At 48.5% G+C, this 23,589-nt stretch overlaps 1 protein-coding gene and 1 pseudogene across 5 annotated transcripts in view; one reads left to right on the forward strand and one right to left on the reverse strand.

Moving 5' to 3' along the window:
* The window catches only part of RFFL (ring finger and FYVE like domain containing E3 ubiquitin protein ligase), a 66,157-nt gene that overhangs the window by 6,222 nt on the left and 36,346 nt on the right, over positions 1 to 23,589 (reverse strand). For 4 of the 5 annotated variants that reach the window (XM_064495933.1, XM_031468282.2, XM_011000371.3 and 1 more), the window contains exons 2-6: positions 15,246 to 15,433; positions 6,665 to 7,063; positions 3,569 to 3,652; positions 2,408 to 2,618; positions 1,228 to 1,251 (exon numbers count right to left, since the gene is read on the reverse strand). In XM_064495933.1, coding sequence (XP_064352003.1) covers positions 1,228 to 1,251; positions 2,408 to 2,618; positions 3,569 to 3,652; positions 6,665 to 7,063; positions 15,246 to 15,425 — 898 coding nt within the window. In that variant the 5' untranslated portion in view covers positions 15,426 to 15,433. The remainder of the gene's footprint in view (positions 1 to 1,227; positions 1,252 to 2,407; positions 2,619 to 3,568; positions 3,653 to 6,664; positions 7,064 to 15,245; positions 15,434 to 23,589) is intronic. The other variant, XM_031468281.2, reaches the window with a different exon arrangement.
* On the forward strand, positions 10,468 to 11,801 carry LOC116157747 (ferritin light chain-like; annotated as a pseudogene).

Raw genomic sequence — 23,589 nt, forward strand, 5'->3', positions numbered from 1 at the left:
CTGACCTGGCCTAGTACCAGCCACCTCTGCTGTTCCCCAGGGAATTCCCTCATCCTCTGTTGCTTCTGCATTTCTTTTCTTGTTCCTGGACTATTCAAAAAGTGAAGAGATAACTGTGGTGGGCTGGCTATGAGAGTTAGTGAAACCTATTTACCCCCCAGAGGAGCTGTTGGCCCTACCAGGGAAGGTTTGGAAACAACTGAATTATATAAATACCCAAGATGAGCAAGAATAATTTACACAATTTCACTACTGATTACTTCTCTCAGGATTAACAAGCTCATCAAGTCAGGTGCCAGCATTGTCCCAGGGAATCGGAAAAAGGAAGGAAGACACCAAGTAGAGTGGCCAGATCTTGGTATTAGGAGAGGGTCTAGATCTCCAAATGATTTGAGGGAGCTCAACTCTCGAAACTTTATCAGCCAGAAGACTGTGCCCCACTCTGGGCAAAAGGCCATTTTACTAAATAATGAATTTGGAGAGTCTTCTGAAAAAAAGTTTTAAAATGCTTTGCAGGCCCCTACACTGAGAACATTCATTCTTGGCGAAAAGCTTACAACCATACAGCCTTCAGGCTTTCAAAAACGGCTGACATATTTTAGAATGATCCAGTATGATTTCTGCAATGCATTCAGGGGGTATCCAGAGGCCCAGTGGTGGCTGAGTGCCATACAGAGCACTAGATGTGACACCTCCCCTGATTTGTTCCCAGAGCAGCTCTAACCACTACCCAGCCCTGTATAAACAAGGTTCTCAGGTCATCACACCCTTTCTTTTGGGTTGGTACCAGAAGCTGATAAATATCCAAGTGACTTCCCTGAAGGTGCACAGAGACCCTCCCAACTCAGACCGAAATAGAGTGAAAACTGTAGGGGAGGGAATGCCTTAGTCCCAGGAGTAAGGAAGATGACCTGGACGTGCCAGGTGCCACCACTTGCTTTGTGGAATACCTTACAAATACTGGTTTCTGCACTCTGACAATCCAGAGGTATGCAGATCATGCTGTCCCTAGGTGTGCTGCCTGCCACTCCTCTCCCTTCCCAGGGACAGCAATGGGTTTTTCTAAAGATGCTGAGAAGCCTTGGTTCTCAGTGAACTCCCGACACCCTCTCTGGATACAGATATGCTCAAGATTCTCAGACTGTTAACAGGAATCAGGGCTGATGGAGGGAAAGGACAGAAGAGCTGAGAGCCTAAGCCTGTTCCCAAACAGGAACAACTACGTACCGTTTTGGTCTTCAGCACCACACACTGAAAAGGGAAGAGAAAGAAGTTATCTGAACATGTGATGGCATGAGAAAAGTCTCCACCCACCCTGACTTCACTTCTGAACTCTGACTGCTCCCCTGCTGGGAACCAGGCCGGCCAGGAGCCCAGACAGACCCCCCGCCCTCCTCACTCACACTACACGTGGAGAACTCACACACAGCTCCTGCTGGTGTGTCTGGTCTAGTCTTAGAAAAAGGGATTCCACTGCTTTGTCATGAACAAAACTGCCAAGTAGGAAGGATACTTCATAGGCACAATGTCCTTTTTTATTGCTTTTGAAGCCAGGATTAAAGTCAGGAAAGGAGGCGCAGTCTGTTCCAGTCAGCCAGGGAGTGTGGTGCAGTTCCCAGCACAGCCATCTATTCCCCAGGTCCTCACCACTCTAGGGAAGCTCTGGGGACAACCCAAAGGGAAGAGTGTGATCAGGTGACTGGTCAGATGTCCCCTAACTCTGATGAATTTGAGCTCCTGGGAGAAAATGTGAAATCTGACTTCAACCACTATTCGCAGGCAAGGAATCAAAATGTTGACCTGAGGGAGCCAAGCCAGTTGTGGCGGGGGGGGGGGGGGGGGTGCGGGGATGAGGGTAGTTTCTGAGTGAAGTCATTTCAGGAAATGCGGAGTTCCAGAACAGCTGAACACACCTCTCTCTGTAAAGTATCTTTTCCCCCAAACTTATTTGACCACAGACCTCTGGGCATGGCTGAGAATGATACCATGTAGAATGCTTTGGGAATGAACAAAAGGAACAACCCAAGTGCAGGCAACACAGACACGGCCCTCCCGCGCGGTGCGTGCAGAGCTGAGTGCTGGTAGAGGGGGCAGTGAGTATGGGGCGGGGGACGGACGTATGGTGGGAAAGGCCAGAGGCTTAGACCAGGAAATCCTCAGTTCAAATCTGGGCTCTACAAGAAAAGATGTATTAATGCCTATTTCACAGACTGTTGCAAGGTTCCAGTGCCTAACCTGATCCTAGCACTCAACTCCAAAGGACAGCTATTATTAGATGGTGCGAATGCGTCAGGTGACTCCTTCCTGGGCTAAAAGCATGGAAATTTAGTCAGGTTGATGTCAACTATAAAGCATGATAGCCAGCACTCTGGAAATCTGTGCAGCTGCCACCCAGAAGGCCCCTCACCCAGGTGCTGCAGTCCCTTCTGATCCTTGTACAGCCGCGTCACCCTCTCCATCAGCTCCCACTTCTCACAGCAGCCCTTGTAGTTGACGAAGTTGCGAGCCAGGATCTCTTTGAGCTGACGCACAGTCAGACCTTCGATGTCCTCCAGGTCGGTCAGGTCAGACAGAGAGGCCCTCCGGCCCGGGACGAAGCTGTCCTCTGAGTCCACGGACTGCAAAGGCAAAGATGAGATCGGTGGGCTTAGCACCCCAGCCCCAGCCAAGGCTCTCTCTCCAAGGACTCTAGAGCCCTCATCTCCCTGTAACTTTTGATGACTGACCTCAAGAGGAATAGGAACAGAGGCAAGAGGAGTACCTGGTACGGTGCTTTGCACCACAAAATAGGCCATAGCCTCTTCCTGACCCAAGTTCCGTGGGCAGGCACGTCCAGCCACACACCGACCGATCAGTGTGACCTGGCAGGAGGAGCGGCACCGGTCTGGGTCAGATGGCCCCAGTTCTGAATCCTGATTCCTCCACTGATTAGTGCTCAAAGAGTATGGGACAAGCTGCTCACCTCTGAGCCCCTCTGCCCTCCATAAAGAGGAGGCCCCACCACACAAGCTCCTGTGAAGGTGAAATGTGGCAGCACAAGGAACCCATGAGAATGGTGCTGGCCACCCCCCACCCCAGGAGAGTTTCGCTTTCCCACGGAAGAAGCCAACTTCCTGGGGAGCGCTCTTCTCTCCGCAGCCTCGACCGCAGCTCCACGGCCCTGACGGCTGTGCCCTCTGGACTGGCCCCGCCACGGCCGAGGCCTGAACCCCTTCTCACCTTTCCTCCTGATTACCTGGCCTCCTAACCCTGACGATGGCTGCTGTGCACTAGAAGCAGAAAGAAGGGCCAGGATTCACACAGCGGCACCAGGAGCCTGCCCCCTGGCAGCTCCAAGAATCAAGAGACGAAACTAGTGGGCCATGCAGCTCCCCACTCTCCGCTGTGACCTCACAGCTCCACACTGACACCTTCCAAGGTCGCTGTGGAACGCTAGCACTAAACTCCACCCCTGAAAATAGAGTGTCAGAAGGACTGTCATCACACACTGATCCTTCTCTCTTCACTCTGAGTTGGCTGAGAGGTTCCTAGGGACAGCCTCAGAACATGGGGGGAGCAGAGGCCCCACCTGGGTCTCCTCCTCAGCAGGTGCTCTGGCCGTGCTCTCCAGGTGGATGGGCTCCTCTTGGTCCTGAGACACATGGCCATTGGCCTGTGGGAAGAGAAAGGTGCCATGACATCCACAGAGATGTCCCAGGGCTTTGCACAGCGCAGGCCTCTCCCCAGCTCACACAGTGCTCCCGTCTCCCCCAGCAATCTGGAATCTTGCACAACAGCATTACAAAGGCTGCTCTTTAACAACACTGTCAGGCAGAAAAACAACACAAATAGATTTCAACTCTAGAACAAGAGCGCATTAATTCTGCCCACCACCAGGATGGCATTACCGCCACTCACCGTCAGTTTAGTCTCAGCTTGAACACTCTGAGCAGAAGGAAGGTCACACACCCACTGCTCTGCGGACTGCTCTCTGCCATCGAGTTTCTTCTTGATAATGACTTCAAACTGCCCTCCCTACAACTTCCACCCACCATCCCTGGTTTTGACCCTCAGACCAGTGTTAACTATTTTCTTCCCAACTGTTCATATCATGTCTTCCCTTCCTCCACACTGAATCTCCCTGGCCTCCCCATCTGGCCCAGATGAGACACAGTTTCCAGACCCTCACCACCCTACCCCCTCTTCCAGTTAATCGCTGCTCTCACATTCTAGAAATGTGCTCCAACCAGCAGGGTGCACTATCACTAAGAGCTGTCTTGAAACCTGGTCAAAATGGTTTTCATGCATTTAAGAATCTATTAGCCTAAGACTGTATCAGACAAATGCCTGTGCTTAAGAAGTTTCATTCTGCTTAGAATTCTAATTTCTCAAGACGTTCCTCCAGGAAAGAGCAGTCAGAACAGTGAGTCTCCTAAATCTCATCACCATATAAGCCACAAATCCCTTAACTAGATCCTCTTTACTCACTGCTCCCAGCTGGCAAAGGGCCTAGTGTGAGCCCAGAGCAAAGAGGTATCTGAGCTCACAGGCCTTTTCCACTAGACTCTTCAGAGCACCAGAAAAGGGACAAGCTGAAAAACCAGTCACTCACTGGCCCCAGCCACTCATCTCAAATTAGGATGCATAATATGGAGCTAATTAAGAAGAGAAAAGTAACCTCATGGTGGAAATGAAGGGCAGGAGCCACCAACACCACCAAAAATGCCACGTGATGACGGGCTCCCATACACAGCATACATGTATGAAGAAGATGCATCCAAAACGTGTCTAGTTTCCTCCTAGCTTTAAGTGGATGTGGTACCCCTGGCCTCCTGGTGTCACCTTGGAGTTACAGTCTTTCAGAGCCTAACCTCTGCCTAAGTAGACAGCTTTTACATATCCTTTTTGTTTTCTCCAAGAAAGAGAAACTAGATCTCATGCTGCAGAGCACGCTCCTCTCTTCTTGGTTTGCCCGCGGGCTAAATCAGAATCTACCACAAGGATCTGCCGATCGCTGGGCTCACTCCACACACTTCCTCCACCAGCAACTAGTGCCCTGGAAACAGGGAAAGGAAGGAAGCCTAGCGCGGCAAGCACTCCGAGCAGATGGGCACCCTGGGTGCAGCTCACTGTACAGCTGTCGGGCAGCCTTGCACAAGTCACCTCGCTTCCCCGGTTCTTCTGGCTTGCAAAATGCAGACCTCACAACATGGGATGTGAGCTGACCTGTAGGCCATCTGACAAAACCAGTGAAGTACCCAATGAGATCTGATAACACGGTATGCCCTGTGGGTACAGTTTGGAAACTTCTGATTAATAAAAGGAAGCTTAAAACCAACTCCTTTTATTGAAAAACCCACCTGAAGTTTTTTTTGGGGGGTGGGTTCCCTCGCGGTACTCTCCTGGCTCCCCACAGAGAAAAACACTCACCCAAGCAAAGGGAGGAGGTCAGAGCAGGAGGTAAAACCTGTCCAGCAGACAGAGCCAGACTTTTGGAAAGAGTTAAACTCCAGAGCATGCTGGGGAGAAAGCAGCCAACAAGGGAGCCAACAAGGGAGTGAAACGAGCTTCCTGCAGGTAAAGAGAGCTGTCACAGTGGCTTTTATGCCTCAGTGCTCGTCAGAGCTGAATCAGGGCCCCGTCCTGGCAGAGGAGGTGATCATCAACACAAGGCAGCAGCCACCCACACCTGTGAGGGACGGACAACACCCCTACACGCTGCTCTGAGAGGCTCAGAGCTCTTCAGACATGAGATTGTGCTAGTCAGTCCTTCCAGCATCCTGCCAAGAGCAAAAGTGGTCCGGACTACTAACCCCATTTCACTGTAAAGGATCAAACTTCGCCCATGTTGACCCAAGGGTCAGTGACAAATTGGACGTGGAAACCGGATCTCCTAGGTCCTAAACCTCCCACTACTGCCCAAGCTATAGAAATAAAAGGGTCACCAAAGCACTGAAGTTTATCTATGGGACATCTTCCCGCCTCCCACAACGGTGAGGTCCACCAGCATCACTCTAACCCTGTAGCTGGTTTCTGTGTCTACCTTCCCCCTTTAGAGGGGCTTTCTGAGGGCAGGAGCAGTGGATTACTCACTTTCATCCTTGCCATGCCTATTTCGTAATTCATCCGCTGTGCTGTGCTGACTATCCCCAGGCCCGACTGGGATGCTGAAGAGGCTGCTTACTGTCCCCCGGCCTGCCCACCACTCCCCACCCGGACAGAGGCTGGCAAGAGAAGCGGCGTCCTTGCAGGAAGTCAGTGTTTCCCTCCTCTCCCTTCCCTCTACACGGTCCTTTTTTCCCTCTGTGCCTTGTGATGGCCACTGAGGAACCGGATTCCTTATCCCACTAAGGAAGACAACGACAAAGCTGAACAGAACTAAATGGAGAGACTAACAGTGAGTTTTCTCAAACTATTTCTGTGACAATTAAACTTTTAAAGCTGCCTAACTGGGATATGTATGTATTTAAAACAAATGAAAAACAAAAACCTGGTACCCTGAGTCAGTATCTCTGGAAAAAAGTGAAAGCAGGAGTCTGATGTCCAGAAAACATCCGCCAGGATCAGTAAGCAGAACGGGGTCACATAACCGAGATGCTCGGCCTCGCCCCTCCCACCACGCAGGGAGTGGGAGGAAAACGAGCCCCAAACTGGCAGAGACCGCGAGGCCGCCAACAGCCCGTACCTGAGCCCGGGCTGGCGGCGCAGAGGTGGCCGGTGCAGGTGAGGAGGGGAGGCTAGGGGAGGTAGGCGGTCCCGTGCTGGTGTGAGGCTGGCTCAGGAAGGCCTGCTGCTCGGGTAAGTCTGGGGACAGGGTAGGGGCGTGAGTCCTGCCCTCCTGGGCGCTGGCAGGCTGCTGGCCGAGCACCAAGAACACCAGCTCCTCCTTCTCCCGGCACATTTCAGTGGAGATGTCATGGAGGCTGAGATAGTCCCTCAGGTCCTTCACCTTCATCTTCATGAGCTCCTCCCGCTGGAAGGCTGTGGCTCGGAAGCGTTGGCAGAGAAGGCAGAGGCGGGGCCCGCTCCCGACTTGGCTCGAACAGGTCATGCAGAAGTTTTTCTTACAGTCCAAGCAGGTCTGCTGTTTAGAGCAAGAAGCAGAGGAAACCACATCAGACCGTGAGAAGAAGACAGAGAACATCGGGAGCTGAGGGCAGCCCGGCCTGCGAGGCCTCCTCCATCACTCACCGAGCTCCTCCTCCACCCGGGGCACAGGCCACCTTGCAGAGCTCAGGTTAAAAGCCACTCAGAGGTGGCAGAGGCCCTGGACACACCACGTATCCACACACACGTGGATTGTTTCAACTGAGGCTCACTTTATTCATCTTGTTGACGGGGAAATGGAGGCTACCAGCTTTGGAATAAAAAAGCCCTGCATTTTTATCAAGTCTCTGGCCTCCATTTCTTGTGGCACCACCTTGGCAGTGTAACTTAGCCTCTCTGGCCCTCAGTTTCCTCGTCTGTAAAGCAGGCAAGGTAACAGCAACCAGCCCCTGGAACTGCTGCAGTGGGGAGAGACTGCATTTGGCACGGCTGACACATGAGCCTTCCGTAAGTGTTCACTGTTCTAATTACTGTTTCTAGGAAATACATGTCAATGATGAGATCCAAGATTCAAATCCTGAACTATGTATGATTTTTTCCACTTTATCGCTCAGATAAGAGAGCAAATGCATAAAGGTTATGGTGGGGACTGTTGTTACTGCAGATACTACTAACTGAGTTTACTGAGGGGCTACAATGCGCTAGAGCTATACTTAGCTTGCCATTTACTTCTTAAAGCAACCCTGCAAAGTACCTGTTTCACAGACAAAGCAACCAAGGCCTAGAGAGATTAAGCACCACGATCAAGGGCCAGTAGCAAAGAGTGGAGCTGGGTTTTACTCCAAGTATGTCTGAGTTTAACGCCCACAGTCATGCTGCTTCCACCAGGCCCTGTTGCCTAACGGCCCCACGCCAGCCTACAGCAGAGAGGAATCAAGGGCCTGGCTCTCTGTCTCCAAACTCCCAACCCAGGGCCCCATCATCCACTGAGGCTGGTGCCCAGGCTCCCCACCCCAGGAAGGCCCACTCGGAGAGCTGGGAATTCAGTGGTGCATGAGAGCATATCCAAGGCAAACATTTAGACAGCAACAGGAGGCCCTCTGGACACGATGAGGGAGCTCTCGTCTGTGAAAGTACAGAGCGTCTCGGATGGGCGACAAGAGCGCCTGGCAGGCAAGCTGGTACCGCCTGGCAGCAGCTACTCCCACAGTCACAGACACCACAACACAAGAAGGCTTGCAAGATTCGCAGGAAGCAAATCCCCCGGCCTCCCGCAGGCTAAGCGAGCACACTGACACCTGACCGAGCTCTGTTCCATCCAGGAGCAGGCCACACTCCATAGGGGTCATCCCTGGGCCCACGGGGATGATCCTGGAGGGCTCACTAGCTAATCCCTTAAAAAAATTAAAAATGTTTCATCCTGTGGTGACTTGAGTATTAATCTAAATATTTCTGCTCCATCTTTTCTAAGTATAGAAAGCTATTCAAGCTAACAAGAATGCCCAAGAGACTTAGATTCCCAGAGTTGAAATCACAGACACTCTTGTGTGGAGCTGAAGTCAAACTCCACATAGCTGAGGTAGTTATATTTAGTTTTGTCTAAGTGTCATTCGTATAGTAAAGGGACATGAGCTACCATCCATTTTTGACTATTAATACTTGGAAAGCACTGGAAAGGACACATATCAAGCTTCTTTATTCCCTACACTGTTACAACCAGACAATAAAATGTTCAGAAACTGATCTGAAAGGCTGCACAGCTGTACGCACCATCGTAATGGTTCTGGGACCAGCACTCAGGTGGAAAATGGATGTTTTGACGTGTGGCGGTTCATTTGTATCTAAAGCTTTTCTACTGGATAATGAGATGTGAACTGAGTGATGAACTGAGTGAAATGACCAGAAGTCCAGGTCATAAAGCTGTAGGTCCTGACCTGGAATATTATTTAAGTCAATGCAGTTTGGCAGGACCTAGGCCGACACAATTAAAAAACCCGGAGTTGCTAAAGTAGCCAGATCTAAACAACTCTCTTCTTCAAAGGTGTGGGGCTTACTGGATGTAAGGTCAGAATGCAAAGGCAGCAGCCCAGCTTCTACGTCTCCACCCCCAGCTCACCAGGAACTCTGAAGTCCTTGCATCTGAAACATACCCTGAAGGAAAGGAGAAAGGTCTAAAAGCCCACTCTGCAGAGGCAGCAGAGAACAAAGGAGAAGGAAAAGCAGCTGTCAACAAATGTGGGAAGAATGTGCAAAATTTGTATCAATTCTAGCTAATGGTGCAAACCAACTGAGTAACGAGGTGGGATGAAAGATACCTTAGTGGAGCCGAAGAGCCTGCACAAACTCCAAGAGCCACATAATCACGAGCACTGGAAGGCCTGGAAGGCGGCAGGGGCTCCTCGGCAGGCACCGCCCCACAGAGGCGCCCCCGCACTGCTCCCCTTGGCCCAACTGCCCTTCTGTGTTCTGCCCCCTTCGCAGCCATGCTCCCTGGCACCGGCCAGCCCCACATTCTACCCCCCACCAACCCCTCCTCCGTACCATCCTTCCATAGGCATTCCCTCCTGCAGCCCACTAGGGGAAGGGGCAGCCCGAGGAGTGACACACTACGATTAAGTCCTGGCTGGCCACCTCCCAGCTAAGGGGACCTGTGCAAAACATATAACCTCCCAGAGCATCAGATTCCGCACCTGTAAAATCAGATGCTCAGCCTACCTCGAAGGTCTACAGAAGTACTACACAAGATCAAGCATATCAAACCTTAGCAGGAGGTGGGCACTCCATGCACAAAAAGGTATCACAGTCACCTCTTACTCCCTTTCCCCTGGGCCTCATCTCTGAGCCTGGGCCAGTACCTCGGAGCCACCAGCTCTTTCTACACTGAGATTTGAATACCTCTGCCGTGTTTCCAAGCACAACCCCCCTGCCAAGCCACCACCTCCTCCTCCTCCTCGAACTGGTCCAACAAAAGGGGCTGGGCACCAAACTCCCTCCAAAACTGTCAGGGCTGCAGCTAAACCACATGGAGGTGTTACCAATACTGATGGGATATTTGGTTTGTTGCAAAATTCCAGCCTGCCATTTCTCTCTGAGACTGGAAACTCTAGGAAGGCAAGGGCTCCATCTTTCTATCAAATCCTTAATTAATGCTGTCTGTGCTTTGTACCCAGTGAGCGTTTAGAAAATACTGACCACGATGAAGAAAGGGAAAAAAAAAGATAGTATCCATGTAATCATTTCAATTCAACCACTTCTAGAAAAGGCATTTCAAAAGCCTATGGCTGGCTGTTAAATGCCAAACCCTTAAGATAAGATGCTGATCCACTTAAGCACGAAATTACAAGTACAAAATCCTCATAGGAGAAAACATCCTTAATATTCACAAAATTCACAGTGCGTTCAGCAGTCCCACGGATCTGTCTCTTGCTTCAACAGCGTTCGGATGGAACAGACACAGGGATGTTCCTTGCTCCAGCCTCCAACCACCCTTCAACCTTTTTTCCAGTCGCATCCTTCAGAACCAGTCACTGTGCTATCTTCAGCCTCTGGGACCAGCCAACACCATTTTGTGAGCTTAACTCCTTATTACCAATCAACCATGAGCTCCCAGATTCTTCAGAATTATTCCAGTGAGGTTGAGGCTTCCATCAACCCACTGGTCAACATGCTTCTGCTGGCCTCCTACACCTACCTCTCTCTGGGCTTCTATTTCAACCTCGACAATGTGGTTCTGGAGGGCATTGGCCACTTTTTCCGTGAATTGGCTGAGGAGAAGCCCGAGGGCAGGGGGCATCTCTTGAAAATGCAAACTTCCAGGACATGCAGAAGCCATCTCAGGATGAGTGGGGTAAAACCCAGGACGCTGTGGAAGCTGCTATTGTCCTGAAGAACCTGAACCAGGCCCTTTTGGATCTGCGTGCTGTCGATGTCACAATACCATGTACACATACACACCGTATACGGAGAGAGCTGATGGCTACTCTGAAGCTTTATTAAGTTGCACAGTCTTATATAGCAAAGAAGAATGACAAGGGAAATGGTTAACAGGCAGCGTCTGGCTCAAGGTCAGAAGACCCTTTATGTTTTGGTAAATCATGTTCGTGTTGGCACCAGCGAGCCTTACAGCTTATCAGGGCGGAATGTATGAGAAACGGCTGCTTCACAATATTCTTCTTGGACTCAGGCGGCTGTGCCTGTCTTAGGTTGCCCCCCTCTGGGGATCTTACCCGTCCTTGGCTAACCAGCCTTCTCACCTCTGAGTCTGCAGCTTTTTATAACTTGTTTACCATTCCGGCCCAGGGCTCGTTCCTTGGTTCCCACAGGAGGGGGCCTACACATGCCCATGCGCAGACCCACATTTCTGTGACTTCCTGGAGAACCACTTCCTGGATGAGGAGGTGAAACTCATCAAGAAGATAGGCAACCACCTGACTAACCTCTGCAGGCTCTCTGGTCCCCAGGCTGGGCTGGGCGAGTATCTCTTCAAAAGGCTCACCCTCAAGCACAACTAGGAGCCTCTGCAAATCAGCATCCTTTATGGAGCCCCTGCAACCCAGCGTCCTTTATGGAGCCCCTGCAACCCAGCGTCCTTTATGGAGCCCCTCTGGTGTCAGGGATTCTGCCTGAAGCCTCTCTGCAGTCACCAGGCAGCTTTTTAACCATCCTGGAGCCCTCTCCCAAGCCTTGGACCAAATGAAACAACAAAGCTTTTTGCAACAACAACAACAACAAAAAAAAATTCACAAAATTCATTGTGAATTACACAAACTTAATTCATCCTTTTGTGGCAAGAAAATACTGTACCAGTAACTATCTTTTACCATCCAAACTGGAACTTTCCTTCCCCCTACAAGAGCTCTTCTTGCTACAGAAGCTTCCTTGTCTCTGCACGGCTGCCCCATCTTCCTGTCAGACTCTGAGCTCTCTATTAAAGGAGGATGATGTTCCTCATCTCCGCTGTCCTAGCCCAGGCAACACCTGACACAGTAGATACGGAATAGGAAAAAAAAAAAAGTTCCTTATTTTAATCACTACCACACTCCTAGGTGCCCAGGCCATATCCTGTCTTCTTTAGTCTGACCTTCTCCTCCTCCATCTCATCTGCTCTCATCGGCTGCATGCCCTCGTACCTCAGTGGCTAAGTACTTTTTGGGTCTGAGCCTCAAACTTTCCATCTGTAAAATGGGTTAACAAGCACTACTTCACAGGCTCTGGCACAAAGAGTTGCTCATGGAATGGTAGCTACCTGGATCATTCTCAGCCACCACTCTAGACCAGGCTCTGGCACTGTCTCACAGGGAGCACTCCTCCCACCACTCTTATCACACCAACGTCCTCATGAAGCCACGTCTGCTCCCTGAAACAGACCCATAAGGTTGTTGCTTTGTTCAAAATCTGTCTAATGGTTCCTTGTTGTCAGGTGGCGACAAACTCCTTAAGAGAGTTTGGCTGTCATGGCCCTTTACCACCTGACCCCAACTTTGCTCCCCTCAATTCCCAAGTATCCTGCACTCTGGCCAAACAGGCCACTCGCAGTCCAAATACCCCCTGCACCTGCTCCCCATCTGGTGCCTCCACTCCAGCCACTGCTCTGCAAATCAATAAACCTCCCTTCACCCGATGGGAATTATCAATTTGCCAACAATGCCTGATTCCCTAGTACTTAACTTATGCAACTGACTATCATTAGTTCTTTGTAAATGTGGGCCTCCTTAACTGGAGAGTAGCTCCCTAAGGGAAAGACCTATGTCGTAGCACTCTCTCGGCAAAACTATAACCTCTAGCTGGCTACCATGCTGCTGGGACAGAACTGGGCTTCAGGGAAATCTTTGGCACAGAACTGTGAGCCATAATGTTATGAAAATAGAAACTCTTTGATCTACTTCCTCTTTTTCAAATTATTCTCAACTCAGATGTCCATTTATTCATTCATTCTTCTCATTACTTCTTTTTCCCCCCTTTGGTGGTGGTGCAATTAGGTTTTTATTTTTAGAGGAGGAACTGGGACTTGAACCCAGGACCTCATGCATGCTAAGCATGTGCTCTATCACTTGAGTTATATATAACCTCCCATGTGTCAGTCACCATTCTAGACGTTGGGGATAAAGTTGTGAGCAAAACTGACAGAAGCTTAGAAGACAGGCAATCCACACACATATGTATGTCGGGTGGTGATAAGCACTATAGAGAAAATAAAGCCTCTTCTCACCATCACCTAACCATTACTCTCCTTTCTCTGGGGCGGTTTTCCCCGCTCAACCACTTCCTCCTTCTGGCTGAGCGATGTCAAGGATGCATTAGGTCCCCTGGTTCTCTCAAGTTTTGAACTGACGTGCTGCCCCTGAGCCTGGGTCACCACCACTGTCCTCTGCGCTGTCCCTCTCCATCTCTGCACCAGAGTCTAACTGACTTTTAAAAAAGGGTTCAAACAAACTTACTGCAAATTCATGCTGCCTCATTAAATGAGGGTTTTCCCTAGTCCTTTCTGGCCAGGTATTTTGCCACTTCTATTAGTCTTTCCTAGCATTTCTCACAGCGTAATAATGGAAACAGCAAGCGCTTTGACTGTCCAACCGACTCTTGATGGACTTGAGGAGTCCTTGAAACCTCCACCTTAGATAAAGAAAACAATCTTCATCTGTAAAATGGGAACAAATAGTAGTAGTACAGACTTCTTAGGCTGTTATAAGGATGCAATGAGATAACACATTTGAAATGCCAAGGTCAGTGCCAGGCATGTAACCAGTACCCAGCGGCCTTCTCTCCACCTCATCTCAGGTCCTAACTCCACCCACCATCATGGAGAGGACTGAGGCCACGTGGCGCTGAGTTCCTCCTACTCCCCACTTCAGTTTCGACCTGTTGACTTAACCTTTTCATATAAAAGGAAAAGCAGATCTCCCATGAGCCACAGCCCCCAGCCCCCAGCCCGCAGAACTCTGGTTGAGTTCTCCGTGACGGGGGTAGTCAAACAAGTTAACAACAAAGCCCCACCATGGGCCCACCTCCCCCGCACCACAGTGAGGTGCAGGCAAAATTAAGCCTACAGGCAAAATGCCAGTCCTCCATCATCTTACAGGCACAAAGGTGTGGGTGGTCAACACTTTCAGCTGCAGAAATCGACATGCTGTCTTCTGGGAGAGGGTCTGAGAGTCAAAGACCTATGTTTGAATCCTGGCTCTGCCACTTAATAACCATGTGTTCTTGGGGCGCTACCTAAGTAGAGGCAAAAAAAATGAGTATTTTATTGTTTCTTGATGCTATCTGTCAGGAACTTGACAGTTACAGTTTCCTTTTTAACTGTTAAACTTTAAGCCTTAGTTTCTCATATGTAAAATGAGAGTTTAGGGACTCTAAAACCTAGATCAGGACTACTGCGAGGATTAAATGAAACAAAAACTCCATAAATTGCTTAAGAGAGCCCCTGGCATACAGTAGATGATTTAGAAAGTATTTTTTCCTCTCAAATTTCCCACTGTCATCATTTTAACATCACATTCTGGGCAGCAAACCTGATTCTGCAGAAGGAGGCAGATGCAGTATTCTTTCTCCGGGTCAGGGCTCACCTTCGGCCCTGGCCATGCCTGACCTCGGGAAGAGGGACGGCCCACACCTGCACACCACCACCCAGCCAGTGATTTCACCTCCTGCTTGCTAACCTGGAAAACATGGCTACATGCATTTCAAAATGAAATGGCTACAGTCAGTAAGTTCCAGGCTTCATCTTCTCAGGGCCCCGCTGTACCTGAGATGTCCTTGACACTGCTTTCAATTAAAACAACAAGTTCACCTGCAGTCAGGCCTCTGTGACGGCACCTCATGCAGGAAACCACAGTGAGGGCCTGCTGCACGCCAAGCATTGGGCCGGGCGCCCTTCGCAGCTTAACTCGCTTTACTCCCACGACACTATGAGGTGTGAGATGGGGACAACGATTACACCCCCACTTTCTAGATGGGGAAAATGTGTCTCCACACAGGTTAAATCATACAGCTAAGAAGTGGCCAAGCCGCTATCTGAATTCAGGTCTAGCGGGGCTCTGAATCTATGCTGAGATGCTTTGCTTTTGCTTAGTTAGTTTTCAAATGTCTGTGAAAGGACGGGTCTGGGTCACCAGCATCACAGAGGCACAGGCGAGGGGCAGGTATTACACAAGAGTCAGCAGGCTTGCCCCAGGACCTAAGGCTGCGGTGGCCAAGCAGGCCGAGACGACAACACTCACCTTCCTGGCCATGTTTGCGAAGTGGGCCCCACAGGCCTTGCAGCTTGGTTCCGAGCCTGTCGGGGAAGGGAAGGAGCTGTACCCAGGATTGGAATAGGCCTGCGTCCTGGTTCCCTGGGGCGGTGGGGCCTCCTCAGGCTGTCCATCCAGGCAGAACCAGTTGCAGCAGGTTGCCCACATGATAAAATCTGGTGCAAGGTAGAAAGGAGGAATGGTCAGAGTTAAGACACACCTCGAGTGTGTTTCCATTTCGGAAGGCACAGGTGAGCGGGGGTGTCAACCCACACTTGCCGCCAAGGTTGAGGTGAAAACGGGTTTCCAGGGGCCACAGACTTCTTCCCACCCCCTCCACCAGCACCAGGGTTACAGATAAAGGTGAGTATAGACACCTGATCTGCCAGGACAGGACAGCACGAGCAGCCGCACTGACACACCACCTCTGGAAGGCTGCGGATGCCTTTCTGGGTTTAATCTGACATCTAACTTCAAATAAAATCTTTTGCCTTAGCAATTACAAGTGGCCTAACAGCTGCTTTATTTGGGAACATGACCTTGCCCGTGGAGCTCAGACAGAACTTTAACATCCACGCACGTGCACAGACACATAAAATTCCACACTCACACTGACTGTGGGGAGGAGGCATTATTTCCTTTATACAGATAAGGCAACCCAGGCTCAAAGAAGTCAAGCTAACACAGAGAGAACTGGGATTCTGAAAATCAGCTCTTCTGACTCTAAACCCAACGTCCTCTGCCCTTCACCGGCCACCCGATTTCTTCTCCCACCACCAGCAGAACTTCCTGACGGCTCCTACCTCTGTACTTTCGACCCTACATAAATTTCTATCAGGGCAAGGGGAGAAACAGGGTGGAGAGGGATAAATTGGGAGTTCAGGATCTGTAGATACACTACTATATGTAAAATAGATAAGCAACAAGGTCCTACTACAGAGCACAGGGAGCTATATTCAATACCTTGTAATGGCCTATAACGAAAGAGAATATGGAAAAGAATATATGTGTATAACTGCATCACTATACTGCAAACCAGAATTTAACACAACATTGTAAATCGACTATACTTCAATTTAAAAGAAATTTTTTTCCTATCACAGCACCTGTGAAAGTTATGCTTTTTTTCTATCACTAAAGCACACATTCCTTGAGGGCAGGGACCACTTCTTACTCACGTCTGTTCTGTGCTCAGCACTGTCGCGTATGCAGCAGATGCTCCACAAACATTTGCTTCCTCACTGAAGCAGTGCCTCTGCGGACTTACTGAGAAGTGTTGGGTTATTATTCCTACTTAATGTATCAACTACAGGAATTAGGGACAAGGGGTTGACGATATTTTTTTTTTAATCACAGAACAAAGAGGATGCAATCTCTAAATGTCAGAATAAACTAAAGATTGTCGGGTGGAGCACCAAAGGCTGAGCATTGCTGTGATGAAGATGCGCTTTTCTCAGCAGACACAGGCAGCCAACATGGACACCTGGGAGCCTGAACTCTGCTTACAGAGATAAGAAACGAAACATTTAGCACATTAATCAATAATTAGTTCGCACTGTACTTCTGCTCTGCTTCCTGACTCACTGAAAGTGCTTTTATCAGGTGGTAGTTCAAAGATGTACTAAGCAAGAAGGAACTAAGAAGCCAAGTGGTTCCACTTGGGTTATTTTTCAGAGAAAAGGAAGAGGCCCAGTGGGGAAAGGAACTTCCTGGTTCACACAGCTCAACTGGAAGCCTCTGCCTTACTCTAGGGCCTTTCCAGCTTCCCAGCACTGCCTCGACATACCTGTGATACCGTGTGTTCACTCCTGTAGGTGTGTCCCATAAACATCTGTGTCCCCACTTGCCTGTGAGCCCCTTGTCAATAGGGACCACAGCTGTCACACAGTCCCCGGCAGAGGGGTGGATCAACAGGACTGGTGAATGAATGAGTCATGCAGGGTATTTAAAGCTTAACTAACCACACATTCATTCCATTTTTTACTCATCAAAAACATTGCTCTGACTCACTATTACTTGTCTGAAGACTGTAAATTCTCAGGAGACAGAGGCCTAACCTGCTTTCCAAACTCACATGGAATAATGAAGCCAAGAGCACTTAAATAGATGAGTTCTTTACTGGCAAGAGACTGGAGATGCCGAAGAGTGGTCGCCCTCTGAAAGAGGAACTTTGTAACTCTTCAACTCACCTGCTGAGAGAAGCATCTGGAAGGGTGTGTAATAATACAGAGAACACAGGATGTGGAATCAAAGACCTGGGCTGTCACCTACCTGGAGAAAGTCATAACCTTTCTTTTTGTACTTCATCTTTCTTATCTAGACATTCTCCAGACTATAAAATACGAACTAAATCTTAGTTGTTGCTACTAGCAGTACAACAGTGTTTCCACTGCAATTTCTCTGGGAAGGAACAGGTAAAAAGAAAGCCTAGAGATTTCATCACAATTACCACTCAGTTTTCTGGCTTGTCCCAAACAGGGACAGAGAGATCTCAGACAGAATTAGAAGGATGTGTCAATGAACTGAATGAGGTGGGAGAAGAGGAGGAACAGAACAGCCTTGGGGCAAGGCCGTGGGTGTTTCACTAACTTCTGCCAAAACCTCCACTCACCCACGCACACAGCCCTTATAGAATCCAATGCCTTGCTGTTTCCCGTGCTAGGTGAGTATGGTCAAGTGTCTACCCTCAGGGAGCTCATGGTCTAGTGTGGGAACTAGAAAGGTAAAACCAAAAATTGAAAGTTCAGGGTGATCAGTGCTTTAACGGAGGTTTGTACAGGGTATGGGGGCTACAAAGATGGAAACGATCAGCTCCTTGGGGGTCGGGGAGTGAACTATTATGGGAGTAAGTGGGAATTTACCAGAAAGTCAAGAGCAAAAAGACTTTTCAAGAAAAAAACAAACAAACAAAAACAGCATGTACCGGGGCTTTAGAGAAACTACAAAGCACTTGGTTGGGTCAGAGGTAAGGGTTAGGGTGGATGAGAGCACAGCAAGTACACCGGCAGCCAGAAGGACCCTGTCTTCCCTGGGAAGGAATCTGGACTTTACCCTAGAGGTAATGAGACACAATTAAGGGTCCAGGCAACCAGGTTTTGTGATTTTATTTGCATTTTAGAGTGGCCACTGCGGCAGTAAGCAGTGTGGAGAACAAACCTGCCAGGGGTGGGTTGGAAGCAAGATACGGGGCTATGGGCAGAAGAGAAAGGGACAAAGATGAATTATTCTTTCTAGAAACTTTGGCCATGAAGGGAAGAGAGAAGGCAGCAGCTGAAGAGGATCCAGGTGATGAGATAAGAGAAACGTTGACAAATTTAGACTGTGGAGGAGACCCCCAAAGACTAAGAGGTTAGAGAGGAAGGGAAGCTGGATACACACAAGTGACAAGTGTGAGGGTCTGGGGTGGAGGGAAAGTGACAAGTGACAAGGTGTAGGGTGGACCACTCCCGGGCAGGAGAACGCCCACCTCTTCCACCACAGAGGGGAACTGTGGTGAAGACAGATGGAACCAAAGACCAGCTGACAGCATTAGCAGGGAGAGATGGAAGAAGGAAATGTGGAACCACAAGGAGAAAACCACCTTTTCCTCCACACAAGGAATTTGCGTGTTGCAACCTTTTCCTAAGAGGTCAGGACTTTGCCACATACCGGGCAGACCCACTAGGGAAGGCATCATCAAGTAGGGAAAACTGGAAAGCTGGCCAGCTGAATACTGGTTCAATTCATGTGCTTTTACCAGCCAAGTGGGAAGCACCAGATGGGCTGGGCACTGAGAGACCAAGAGTGATTTGCACAGGTCCTTGCCCCCAGGGACTCCGGGCTCAGGAAGGCACCAAACACAGCTCAAGCTGGCCATCCTGGTTCAGGGGCTAAGAAAGCTCTCCCTTAGCCTCACAGGAGTCAACAGAACCTGTCTTCGCAGGACTATTTTCACTCTCTCAACTTCAGTTCTCATCCTAACTGCCTCCTCTGAACAGCTCTGAAAGAAAAGCCATAAGCCTGTTTCAGTATCTGGGTCCTCCTACAAGGACTTGACTCTGTGGGAAGACTTGACATCTGTCACTTGGTTATCCCACAGGCCCCACGTGTGGCTGGAGAAGGCAGCCACCTCCCGGAGATGTGGACATGTGGGGAGCCGGTTACTAGGGAAGGGTCTCCAGCGCTCAACTCCCTGAAACCTGCTCAGCCTGCTACCACCACCGGGTCACCAAAGTAAGCAGGTTTTTTCTCTTTGTGACTTATATTTAAATACCAAAGGTGCATTTCCCAAAGTGGTCTTGCCAAACTGGAAAGACTTAAGCCTAAATGACAACTATGCTCAGGGTTATTTCAGGGAGGGAAACAAAAGGGTTTGTGATTTTTAACACTGCCCTACAAACCAACACTTTTCTCTTGGGAGTATGTTTTCATCCCTCAGCGCTCAACAGATACAGGCAGGTGGCACCTAATGGTGTTACTTAAGGACTGAAAGTGGGACCACAATTGTGGGGTGTACAGAGAATTCTCCTCCCTCTCTGATCTGCAAACCTCCTTCTTATCTTAAAAGAAAATAATCATCAAATCTTCACTGAGGGCTTGAAAATTCCTTCCCCAATTCCCCTCACCCTCTTCAGAAAAGATGGACTTGGCGATTTAATTTTCTGTTGTAGTCTGACTGCTTTCCTGTTGAGTTTGTTTGAAACCTGCCAGGCTCTCCTCTTGTGCTTTGCCTACAGAGTGAAAAAGACAGGTGAAATAGTACAAGAAAATGTACCATTCTGTCTGAAGATCCCTGTGGTGTGAGACAGGAACGGCTAGCTAGCACATGAGATCTTGTCTGCTTGAAGTAAGCTGGTATTTCTTGGGAGACTGAACTCTGTTGAACAGGAAAATCATAGTGCTAATAACAGGGTATGCAGAGAACAGTTACAGTTAGAGGCAAGAGGGCAGATAATGTGATTTCTCCCCTATTAAGTCCTAGAGTCCTAAGTAATTTTAAAGCAATCACTTTCCACTTGTCCATCTGCCCAAGGCAAATGATTTTACATTGATAAGTGGTTGTCACAGACTTTCCCATGGAAGAGAGAAGGGTCAGAATGGACTTATGGAATAAAAAGGCCAGAATGTCAGTGTCCTAGTAAAATCAGTGCGAGTTTGCAATGTAACTCCAAAACCACCTTGCTAACCACCAAGATCTTAAGGCAGTAAAGTCAAGTCCCCAAGGTTCTCACCCAATCTGTTCTGATTTTAATTAACTGCTCCATGCACCAAGGTACTTCTCCAACAGGTTTTCCACGGATGCACAGACAGCAGTATCTTGGAACTGACATACTTAGGGTGAACAAACCCACTGTATAAGACATTACAAAAATCCTTAAAAAAAAAAAAGATAATAATAATAATTAAAATGCCCCCAGTCCTCAAAGAAGTACGTTTTTGACATGGCAAATCAAAAAATGGCTAGTTACAAGCCTTAAGAATCATCTCCGGTTATTGAAGGAGAGGTGCCTATTGTCACTACCGTATTCTTGCAATTGTTAAAAGCATCTATGCTTTAAGTGCAGAAAGAAAAGTATCCCATATTATGGATCATTAATACAGAACGGGCTTTGCTTCATCTTGTATACTATCCCTAAAAAGCAATTAAAGTACAACTGCAATGGCTTCAAAAGGAAATGCTATGAAAAATCTATCAATATGGCTTAGCCATGCCTCTTTGAGGTAACTGTGTAAGTAAGTATATATTTTGAGAAGTAAAGAAGAAAGTAGCCATTCTCCACTGGAAGACTGCTTCTTATCTGCCAGGCACTGAGCTAGGTACTACCTAGTGATATTTCATATGATCCTCACAATGAGGATTCCTTCTTCCCATTTTCAGGTAAGAGAATCAAGATTCAGGGAAGTTAAGTAACTTACCAAAGGTCATAGCTAGAGGGTGTAATGCCAGGATTTGAACCTAAATCCCTTAGACCCTGAAGCCTATGCTCTGTAGGCTACAAAAGAAATGTTCCCAATTCCACCAAAAAAAAAAGGAAAGAACGAAAGAAAATCAGTCTGTCTGCCCTGTAGCCCACTACCCCCCCCCCACCCGAGTATCAGCTTTCTACCTTTACTAGAGCTTTCGCATCAGCACACAGGCACTTTCTAGGACCTCCTAGATTTTAAAAAAATCTTCCTTGTCATAAGTACAAATAACAACCACAGCGTGTTACAACCAAACACATACTAGAATGGCTAAAATGGAAAAGGCAGATACCAGCAAGTGTTGACAAGCATACAGAGCAACTGGAACTCTAACACTGCTGGCAGATGAGTGAACTGGTACAACCACTTTGGAAACACACACGAGTGACTTTGTAATTCCACTTCCAGGCATATACCCAACAGAATTACATTCACCAAAGAAGTGTACAAGAATATTTGTGGCAGTACTATTTTAACAGCCCTAAGCTGGAAAGGACCCAAATGTCTGTCAATAATAGAATGGAAAAATAAAGTATATTCATCCAGTAATGAGAATGAACAAACTACTGCTATATGCAACATAGGATGAATTTTATAATGCTGAGTGAAAGAAGATAGGCACAAATGAATACTAAATGATTCCATTTATATAAAATTCAAACACAGGCAAACTAATACATGGTGCTAGAAATCAGGACAGGGGTTATCTCTGGATAGTGGATGGAAGAGGGCACGAGGGGGCTTCTGATAACGTTTTTTCTTAATGTGAGTGCTCGTTATACAGATTTTTACTTCATGAAAATTCATCAAACTGTACACTTACAATTTTTACACTTCCCTAGTTACATTTCAATTAGAAGTTTATATAAAAGAGTTTTTAAAGCATCTAATACTTTAATTTGTTAAAAAAAAAAAAACAAACCAATAACCAAAATAAAAAAACCCATTTTGACTCCACACCCCCAACTCCTCAGTAAAGGTCCTTTTCTCAGCTCTTCTCTACATCCAAATTTCTCCAAATATTTGACTCCATTTCCTCAATCTCTAACTCACCCTTCAACCTTCTCCAGTCTAGCCCGGCCCAGCCACTCCACCCAATCTCTACTCTGCAAAGTCCCAAGGACTTCCAAGTGGACATGCCCAAGTAACACTCTGCTACCTTCATCTTACTCAACCTCCCAGCAGTGCTGGGCACAGGCAACCCTTCCTTCCTCCTTGAAACACTCTCCCCTCTAACTATCTCTTAGCTTCCAGAACTCTGCATCCTTGGTTTTCCTCCCACCTCAAAGCTTCCTGCTGGCTCTTCTCCTCCCTCTGTTCTTAAATACAGGTTGTGCCTAGGCCGTCTTCAGGGCTCTTTTTACCCACACTCTCTCTCCTGAGGAGACCCTGGTCAGGTAGCTTTAAACCCCACTCTTAAAAGCTGAAGAGTCTTGAGTTCTGAGCTCCATCTCCCCAGCCCCCAACAGCGTCTGGGTCACCATTTCTCCTCACTCACTCACATCTCCCTCCTCAGGCCCATTGAATTTGCTGTTTGTTCCTTCTGCCTGGACCCTTCCCCCAGAACAGCACACGCTTGGCTCCTTCTTGTCATTCACCCCTCAGTTTAACTGTCACTTACCAATCTCGTGCCTAATACTTAGTACAAGCTGGTATTACCTGCATCCTTGTTAACTGACCGCCTTAACTAGAATAAAAATCCAGAAGGGCACTAGGACCAGAAGGGCAGAAGGACTCTGCTCTACTGCATTTCCAGCTTCTAGAATGGCTTCCCGGATAAGAGAACAGCTTCCTAACCAGTTTCCCAGCTTCAGTTCTTGCCTCTCTCCAGTTCTTTCCCCACAAGGCACCATCCACGTCCCTCCTCCTCCAACACGCACACTTAGGCTCTCTCATTGGACTCCCATTACACTGTAGAATCAAAAGTCCCACCCTGTACATGGTTAAAAGACCCTGCACGTGCTGCCAGCCCCTTCCCACTTCCCCAATTCATGTCCTCCTACTTTCCCCGACCACTGGCTAAGCTTCACACCATGTGACCTCTCAGTTCCTCAAGGACACCAGGCCCCCTCCTGCCTCAGGGTCCCTTGCACTGGCTCTTCTGCCTCTAGCCTGCTCGTTCCCACCCTCGGGTCTCAACTCAAGTGGCACCTGTTGAGAGGAGCCTCCCTCCCCAGTCACACACACCCTCTTGCCCTTTCAGTTTAGAGAATTACCCTAATGGGTAATCACATCTGTCTGTTTACAGTGTAAACGCCAAGGGCAGGCACCTCCTGCATCACCTAACACAGTGCCACTTCATAGTAGGCAGCCAAATAATTTGTGGAATGAACAACTGAGGTCAGAGAAACATTGAGTATTTTGTCAATACAGCCCATGAGGCAAATAC

This window comes from Camelus dromedarius, chromosome 16, assembly GCF_036321535.1.
Source record: "Camelus dromedarius isolate mCamDro1 chromosome 16, mCamDro1.pat, whole genome shotgun sequence".
Classification (NCBI taxonomy): Eukaryota; Metazoa; Chordata; class Mammalia; order Artiodactyla; family Camelidae; genus Camelus; species Camelus dromedarius.